General features: G+C 47.2%; 2 protein-coding genes across 2 annotated transcripts in view; both read right to left on the bottom strand.

The window, feature by feature from the left end:
- Nucleotides 1-383: 383 nt before the first annotated feature.
- On the bottom strand, nucleotides 384-4,328 carry LOC119429374 (ADP-ribosylation factor-like protein 8A; the record flags this gene model as incomplete). The annotated part of the gene is given in 4 exon segments (XM_037697016.1): nucleotides 384-477; nucleotides 2,449-2,522; nucleotides 2,599-2,679; nucleotides 3,964-4,328. Coding segments are annotated over 4 exon segments (372 nt in total), but the record flags the coding sequence as incomplete, so codon positions are not given.
- A 794-nt stretch (nucleotides 4,329-5,122) lies between these two features.
- Nucleotides 5,123-9,074, bottom strand: part of LOC119429373 (tyrosine-protein phosphatase non-receptor type 7-like) — a gene marked incomplete at its 5' end in the record, with an annotated part of 5,097 nt that continues 1,145 nt past the window's right edge. The window contains 4 exons of the mRNA XM_037697015.1: nucleotides 5,123-5,444; nucleotides 6,858-6,942; nucleotides 7,020-7,133; nucleotides 8,252-8,442. Coding sequence (XP_037552943.1) covers nucleotides 5,352-5,444; nucleotides 6,858-6,942; nucleotides 7,020-7,133; nucleotides 8,252-8,442 — 483 coding nt within the window. The remainder of the gene's footprint in view (nucleotides 5,445-6,857; nucleotides 6,943-7,019; nucleotides 7,134-8,251; nucleotides 8,443-9,074) is intronic.

Genomic DNA, 9,074 nt, shown 5'->3' with positions numbered 1-9,074 from the left:
AAAATACTTCAAACAGCTGATTGAATTTGTTTCAAAATAAAATACTTGAAACAGTTGATTGAATTTGTTTCAAAATAAAATACTTCAAACAGTTGATTGAATTTGTTTCAAAATAAAATACTTGAAACAGCTGATTGAATTAATTTCAAAATAAAATACTTGAAACAGCTGATTGAATTAATTTCAAAATAAAATACTTGAAACAGCTGATTGAATTAATTTCAAAATAAAAGGGGAACTAAGAAACGGGGCTGATGCGAGCTTGTTGTAACGCAGGTCCTGCTCAACGAGCAGTTTCCTCAGACTTGCTCCTTCGCCCGTCAGGCGGACAGCAGAGGTTCTGTTGGGCCCGTTTGGTTCTGGCTGTGTCAGTGTGTTCTTACAGGAATTCCCTGCAGCTGTGGTTTATCCAGCAGGTTGTGCAGCTCGTTCTTGGAGGCTTCGATCTTCTCTGGATCTGCTGCGTCCACCATGTACCTGCAGCGACACAAACAAACAAACAAACAAACAACTCTGAGTAAACGTCCCTGAAGAGGCAGAACATCTGAAGGGTTCACTTCTTTTCAAGCTCCCGTGCTACTAAACGAGCACGGGTGTAACTGGGACCCTGAGGACACAGTTCATTCCACCTCGTGTACCACGTGTGGTGAAGGACAACAAACTTGACTTGGACTTCTTCCTGTTAATGGAAACGTGGAGCACGAGCCGCGAGGGGAACGTCTGCCAGCAGCAAGCGGTCCATGGTGTCTGACACGTAGGACAAGTGCCCCCCAGCACAGAGTCTGAACAAGATTTGAAGGAAGGAGGTCTTAGACCTTCGAGTTCAACTCGTGACAAAACAAAAAAGTGTTTTCTATCTTTGTTCAGTGTTTAATTGTTTCTGTTGTGAGACCTCTTCTTGTTGCTCACTGGTTTTCATGGTGAGTTTCTTCTGGAGCGGTCAGAGCTGGGACACAGGCAGAAGAGGATGAAGATGAAAACTGTGGAAGGTTTGCTCTTTGTAATGAAAGATGACAGACTGCAGGGATTATTTCACCATTTCATTTAAAGCTGAACCTGGTGGATTACAAGTTGTGGCTCTGTCAATAGACGCCTCCCATAAAGCAGCCAAAAACAGACGGTCCTACAAGAACTTTTTGAGGAAGAGGACAGCGAGCTTCTGTCGTGCTGCAGCAGCAGCAGCATCAGCATCAGCAGCATCAGCATCAGCATCAGCAGCATCAGCATCAGCAGCATCACCCATTCCAACCACAGACAGCCCCACCCTCTGGTGGTGGATGAAGAAGGACACGCTGCCATTGTTCTCAGCTTTAGCAGAGAAGTATCTGTGTCCAAGCATCACCCCCCCCCCCCCACACACACACACACACACACCTGAGAGGGTGTTCTCCACAGCTGGAGATACTAGAGGTCCAGAAAGATCTCGTATGGTTCCAGTGAAAGCAACATGTTGATGTTTCTGCACAAACACTGACAGTTTTAAAAAGTGCAGTTGTGTTTTATGTGAATGTGTTAATTAGGAATTCTTGTTTTTTCATACCAGTTCTATTTTTGTTCTGGTATACTATAGTATACTATACTATAGCATATTATAGTACAGTATAGTATACTATAGTATAGTATACTTTATTGCCTAACCCAATGAGAACTGATAACAGAATTGATAAGGAATTGAATCGATAGGTGATATTGATAAAGGAATCTGAATTGCCAAATTCTCATCACTTGCCGTCCCTAATCAGGGTGCTAATGATCCATTGGTAGGATGATGGTCCTCTTTGATCATGTGAACAGTTTCTTCAACAACAAACTGGTTGATCCACCATGAGAAGACTGAGTTTGCTGCAGCTCCTCAGACTGAAGAAGTCCTCTGGATGAAAGACAAAACGTTTCTACATTTGTTTTGAACCCGTCCAGAGGACCTGACTCAACTGTTCTAGATTAAATAAGAACCCTCTTCAGCTGCGCCGCCTTCACGGCGTTAAGCGTGTGCAAAGCAGCACGTGTGGTGCCGTGTTTGTCTTCAGCGAGGGAGGGGGGGGCTGCGTGAAGGTGGCGGTGCAGACGGGCAGAAAAACCAGAACCGACAGATTTTCCAGTCTAATTGTAACTCACCATAGAAATATAGATGATACAGTCTCATCTTATATGACGTATGAAATCATCCTGATATTTTTTAAATGGTGAGATATCGCCCAGCCCTACTCATCACGTTCTCCTCGTTGGAGATGCTTGGGAGCATCAGCTGGGTGGAGGATGCAGGAAGCAGACGAAGCTACGAGCGTCGGCGAGTTGTTGTCCACGTCGTCTGCCGCTTCCTTGTTCTCAGCGTTTCTTTTGTTTCGAGCTCAATCTGAACTTCTCTGAACTTTAACTAGATCTATAATTAAAACACGTTACAATGGTGGAGGTCAGAAGAGTCCGACCCGTGTAGGACGCAGGACTTACACGATGGCGCTGACTCCTCGACAGTAGCGCTCCCACATGCTCCTGAAGCGAGGCTGTCCTCCGATGTCCCACAACTGGACAGACATCATTAAAACATCATTTACTCAGCTTCATTCATGATGAAGATGGAGATGATGGAGGAGGACCCACCTTGATGGTGACGTTGCCTTTCGTGATCTTCCTCATGTTGAATCCAACCGTAGGAATCATGTCTTCGCTGAACTGACCCGACTGAAACACAGATGGACACTTTGATCACCTTCGTCCCTCGACTCGTCTCAACTCAGACTCTGCTCTTTCAGGGACAAAGACGTTTATTTTACCACCAACAAACCTCCAACTACATGAACCTTTAGTTCAAGGCTCTCGTTAATAAACCTGAAGAGCTCATTCTGACCAGGAGGCAACAGAAATCTTCCTCCGGCTGATCTGGACGTTCCAGACTTCCCGCAGGTCTCTGTGGAATTGTTGCTGTTTCTGGTCGTGAACATCTTCAGGATGGACCACAGTTAGGTGGACTCAGAACAGCTGAACGCTTGAGTCTCTGTGCCGGCGTCACAGGATCTGGTTCTTCAGCTGAATTCATCAGTTGGTCCAACGAGCTGGTCGTGTCCCTGAGCTGCAGCTGTTAGCGTGCCAGATGTTCAGTCTGTAGAACAACGTTCTACTTGGTGTTCTTCACAGAATAAAACCGGTAGGACGCGCTCGCGTCTCTTTTTACTCCAATCTGAGCTTTGGCTCAAATTCTGGAAGTGGTAACGTCTCCAGCTGTTCACGTAGAGAAGACATCTGTAAATGACTTAAAATATTTCCACATTTCTAGTTGTGCACAACTACGGACTAATAAGCTCACCTTTATTTATTTATGTATCTTTTCTTCTTTCGGCTGCTCCTTCTGCAGAGAACTAACTCACAGAAGACTTGGTGATTGTTTTTACCCAGATGTTCTTCCTGACTCAACCACAGCCTCTGTGGAGCAGACAGCTGCAGGTGGTGGGGGTTAAGGGCCTTGCTCAAGGGCCCAGACTGAGGCAAATGAGGGTGGAGGCAGGTGTGGGTGCTTCACCTTTCCCACCCACATTTTGACCTTGTTGAACCGGGGAGTTGAACCAGCGACCTTCCGCTCCCAGGCCCACCTTCTCTAACCTCTGCACCACCACTCCCTTTAATAAGCTTGACATTAATAAGTTTGTCCAGGTGAGGGGATCTTTGGTTCAGTTTGGAAATGACCTTTGACCTTTCGCGGATTGATGGGCAGCGTCACTGCTGATGCCTTTCCGCTTTGGTGTTGTGTTGACACACACCTGTGGTCCACAGAATCAGAACCTCCTGCTTCTGATCAGATACAGTACATCCGGTTAGCAGCTTCTGGCTGATACCGAACCTCCAGAAGAACCTTTAAACCCATCCGTTACCGGGTCTGTCTGCAGAACCCGAACCTGTGTGATGTCGGTCCAGCTGACCTCATCACTCCGCGGGGTAACAATGGACCGACCGCTCCAGCGCCGAACTCACCGCTATCACGTTGACGAAGGTGGTCTTCCCGGAGTACTGCAGGCCGACCAGGGTGAGCTCCATCTCCTCCTTCCAGAACAGAGCCTTGAACCAGTCCAGCAGTTTGTTGATGAGCGCTATCATGTCTGCGGCGGCTAACGTTAGCTGCTGCTGCTCGGCTAGGTGGCTAACGCCCAAACAGGTCCGCTCCTTCTGCCCGCTGACACTCACTGGGACAAGCACGGACGGAACCAGTCACAACCAGAACCACCGGCAGCTCTGTGTGGACACAGCAGGCCTGTTGGCTCGGCGTTTTTAACCTTTAAAGCCGCTGACAGCCTTTTCTCTGACGTTTACTAGCTGCGCTTTTTCCGGCTAACCCCGTCAAGGCGGAAACGATAGACTGGTCTACATCCTGTGAGGCCTTTCAAAATAAACTACAAACGAATGAAATCCGTTAAAACATAAAATGAAATAACGTTTTAAGGATTACTTAACCCCATTTAGATTTTTATAACTTTACAAATAAAAATAAAATACAATTAAATTTAATTTTAATGTACATTTATTGCTTCTGTTGTTTTTTTAAACAATAGGTAAGTATTTAATTTGTTCTGTTTCCGGTTTGGGTGGGGTTGCTGACGAAAGCTGAGGAGACCAGAGAGAAGAAGAAGAAACAAAAAAAACATGTTTCTGAAACACTGCCCCCTGTTGGTCATTATTTTAATATTTCAACAATGTTCACATTAAAGTAGAAAATTATGAAATTAAGGTCAGTGTTTGCACCTATGAGTTGTAATCTCAAAAGGCAAAGGGTCTGGATATTTCCTGAATAAATTTGCTGATTTATTTATTTTAAAATTTCTTGTGTCATTTTAAAACTATTCTTTAAACTCTTAATCCTAATCCTGATGCATGCTCAATAATCCAGGTAGAAAAATCTAAAGAAGTTAAGTCTGGTCCTCTGGACATTCAAAAAACAAAACAAAACAAAAAGTAAAATGTTTTGTTTTTTGAATGTCCAGTGGACCAGACTTAACTTCTTTAGATCTTAATCCTAATCTTCCGTCTGTAGGCAGCAGAACCGGTTCACGTCGAGCTGCAGATTCTTCTCACTCCACCAGGAAGAATAATTTCTTTCAGTGTCTAAACATTTTACAAATGTTGGCTTTTATTTCTTTTTTTCAAACATTCAGTTTTCAGAGATTTTCACTCCAGGTTGAACATCTTTGTTTCGGTACCACATTCTGTGGAGTCCGAACAGAACATCCAGTTCTTCAGGTCCTGCTGGGCCATGGGTTCTCTGCTGGTGTCCATCCTGCTGCCTTCAGGTTCTGGGTCCGGTTCTCTGGTTGCATTGAAGATGCTGCTGGTGCTTCAGGTTCTGGATCCTTTCAAGTGTTTCTGTTCTATAGCTGCAGGTTCTGCATCTCCAAACTGACCCGCTCCGTCTGGGTCAGCTGGTTCTGGAGTTCTGTGGCAGAATGAATCTGGTTCTGCTCCTGATGGACAGAAAAGAACGTTTAGATTGTGCTCACATCAAACTGTTTCCTGATTCATTCGAAGCGACAACAAGTTTCTGAGTCTGAACCTGAGATTCAGGATCAGTTCAGGATTAGATTAGTGGATCACTGGACCAGCTCTTTACCCTCACTAGGGTCTTTGAGGGGTCATGGGAGTTTGCCCATCCAGTCTACATGTGTTTTGTGGACTTGGAAGAGGCTTTCGACCGTGTTCCTCGAGGTACACTGTGTGTGTGTGTGTGTGTGTGTGGGGGGGGGGGGGGCGCTCCGTGAGTCTGGGATTGGGGCCTGTTGTTACGGGCTGTTCAGTCCCTGTACAAGCGGTGCGAGAGTTGGTTCTCATTACCGGCAGTGAGTCGGACCCTTCAGGGCTGCTTGTTCTCACAGATTCTGTTCAGAACTTTTATGGACAGAACTTCTCGGTGCAGCCGGGGGGTGGAGGGAGTCCAGTTCTGTGGCCTCAGGATTCATCTCTGCTCTTTGCAGATGATGTGGTCCTGGTGTTGTCATCGTGCCGTGATCTTCAGCTCTCACTGGAACGGTTCACAGGCGAGTGTGAAGCAGCTGGGATGAGAACCAGCACCTCCAGATCTGAGTCCATGGTCCTCAGTCAGAAAAGAGTGGATTGTTCTCTTCAGGTTCTGACTCAAGTGGAGGAGTTCAAGTATCTCAGGGTTTTGTTCACGAGTGAAGGAAGAATGGAGCGTGAGACTGACAGATGGATTGGTGCAGCGTCTGCAGTATTGTGGACCCTGTGCTGGTCCGTTGTGGTGAAGAGGGAGCTGAGTTGTAAGACAAAGCTCTCTGTTTACTGGTCGGTCTACGTTCCTCCCCTCACCTCTGGTCCTGAACTCTGGTAGAGACTGAAAGAATGAGATCGTGGATCCAGGAGGTTGAGATGAGTTTCCTCTGCAGGAGCTGGACTCTCCCTCGGAGACAGGGTGAGAAGTTCAGTTATCAGGAGAGACTCAGAGGAGAACCACTGCTCCTCCACATCCAGAGGAACCAGTTGAGGTGGTTTGGTCATGTCTGACTGGGAGGAGACCCCGGGGAAGACCCAGGACACGTTGGGGAGACCATGTCTCTCTGTTGTCCTGGGAACACCTTGGAGTTCTCCCAGAAGAACTGGAAGAGGCTGTGGAGAGAGATGTTTGGACCTCCCTGCTCAAGATGCTGCCCCTGAGACCTGAGTCCAGAACCAGAGGAAGATGATGACTGGTTGGATGGTTGGATGGATGACTGGTTGGATGGATGGAATACAGTATTTGTGGATTTATTTATACAGTATTTATGTCCCACTGAAAGTAGTTCTTTAAATCATCAGTAAAACAGATGAAGCTGTTGCTCTACACAGATTTGACTGGACCTGAACGGGTCTCGAGGGCTCAGTACCTGGTTCTGCTGTAGCTGCAGGCTGTACTGGGCCAGCGTGGCGTACAGGGACTGGTACTGCTCCGTGGTCTGAATCATTCCACCCCTGCAGAGGACGGAGGAGGAGACGTCACATGGCCGCTCCGACAGGTGAGCAGAGAATAAACAGTGAGCTTGTCTCACCTGTCGAGTCGAAGCTGACAGACCGTCTCCAGGATGTCCACCTGGCCCGATTCTCTGAGCTGCTGGCAGCCGATGCTGCTGGCTATGAAGCAGCCGGTCCTGCCGATGCCAGCACTGAGGAGACAGAGGAGAGAACGTTTCTTCAGCCTGTTAGATGTGAAAACTCTGAGCTGCAGCTTCAACTTGAATGGAGGAGGCCACAGCGTTTCCTCTCAGAGACCCATCTGAGTGATGTCACGCGTTCAGATGTTCCTCAACAAGTTTTGTGTGTTTTTACCCCTCAGCCGACTTTCATCTGCTGCCTTTAACGCTCAAACAGGAAGGAGCGTTCAAAACGTCTGGCGCTCTGAGCCGTGCCCGGCTGGTGCTGCAGCTCGGTGAGCAGAACTCCTGCTGTGCTGATGTTTCAGAGTGAGAGCTTCTGTTCCACGAGCTGCAGATAATGACCGCGCTGCCAGAGGAAAATAAAACGTGTTCCGTGAAGGTGCCAGGACCACGCTCAGTGGGTTGCTCCAGTTTCCACGCATTTATAAAAGGATGCACGAGAACTTCTTAGGTCACGGTTTCATCCGGATTTCTGCCACATCGGTTAGAGATGTCATTTCTAACCCGAACCTATTCGGGCCGGGCCATGATAATGTGCTTAATGTGCGGGCCGGGTCGGTGTCGGGCTTTTGGCTGCGTCAGCAGACGATCCAAAAATATGGCAACACGGTTAGCCATATAATCACCAGCTGCACGCAGCCATTTGACCGCGCGCTGACCGGCCTTGAAAGAGTTAAAAAGTTCAGTTAAGTCTCAGATGGACGACTGCCAGCGATCCATCGCCCAAGTGGACGTTCATTCAGCCGCTGCACTCAGCGGACGCGCACAGCCGACGACCCAAACAGGTGACATCACAAAATATCCAACATGTCAGAGCGGGGTCCGTGTCTGAATCATGCAGAATGCAGCAGAAGCAGAGATTTAATGAGCTTTGACGGCCACGAAAGGACAAACACCCCATAAACTCCGATCTTCTGCCGCCTCAGCCGCGCACGTCCGTGACCGTTGATAAACAATGTAAACAGTCAAAGCTTAATTAAAAACTTTATTTTTTTCGGGTTCGGACCTGTAATTACTGAAATGATGGCTACGGGCTGGGGCCGGCCGGGTCGGGTCAGATTTTTTTGGGCCCAAATGCAACTTTAACATGGGGTCACTTTCAGCTGTAGAACTGAAGCAGCACCAACCTGCAGTGGACGATGACCGGACCAGGACCGGAGACCTGCTCCGTGATTGGTTCAGAGCTGGTGGAGGATTTCATCCTGTACGCCTCCACCTCCTCCACCAGCCTGAGCAGGGAAGCAATGCATTCTGGGATGTGGTGGTCGGGCCAGGAGCAGAACCAGTAGTGTCTGACTGGACGAGACTCTGAGTGCAGCTGAAACACAAAGAGGACAGAACCTGATGTAAAAAAGGCTGGGGGGGTTCTGGACACTGCAACGGTACCGGACGACAAACATTTAATTTCTGGGCTTTAGCAAGAAAATCTGACCCTGACACTGATGGTTGAGTTTTCAACAGATGAGGAATAAATGTACAACTGCTGTCAAAGCAGCAAAACAACTATTTCTTATCTCAGACCTCCAAAAATCTAAATGACCCTAACAGATTCTGGAAAACCATCAAATCTCTCTCAGGCACCCCCCAATCATCTGACCTCCCATCACAACTTCTCATTAACTCTGTTCCTGTGTCAAATCAGCACGAGATCCTGAACTGTCTCAACAAACATTTTGTTGCTTCTGGTTCTTTATTTGACACAGTTACTAATGGAAGATCAGCCACTTCACTTAATAATCAAACTTCTACAAATCAAATCCCTCCTACAAGTCAATCCTCAGTTAATCACAGCTTCTCTTTTTCTCCATTCTCAGTCAGTGAGGTCAATAAACTGTTAAAAGATCTTGATCCTAAAAAATCTGCAGGTCCAGATGAACTTCCACCTTATTTCTTAAGGCTGGCTGCTCATATCATCACAGTCCCTGTGACCCACATCTTCAATCTCTCCAT

The sequence above is a fragment of the Nematolebias whitei genome, unplaced genomic scaffold (genome assembly GCF_014905685.2).
Source record: "Nematolebias whitei isolate Nwh7 unplaced genomic scaffold, NemWhi1 Nwh_scaf_696, whole genome shotgun sequence".
NCBI lineage: Eukaryota > Metazoa > Chordata > Actinopteri > Cyprinodontiformes > Rivulidae > Nematolebias > Nematolebias whitei.
The sequence above is the reverse complement of the archived record's forward strand: the minus strand, read 5'-3'. Positions and strand labels throughout refer to the sequence as shown.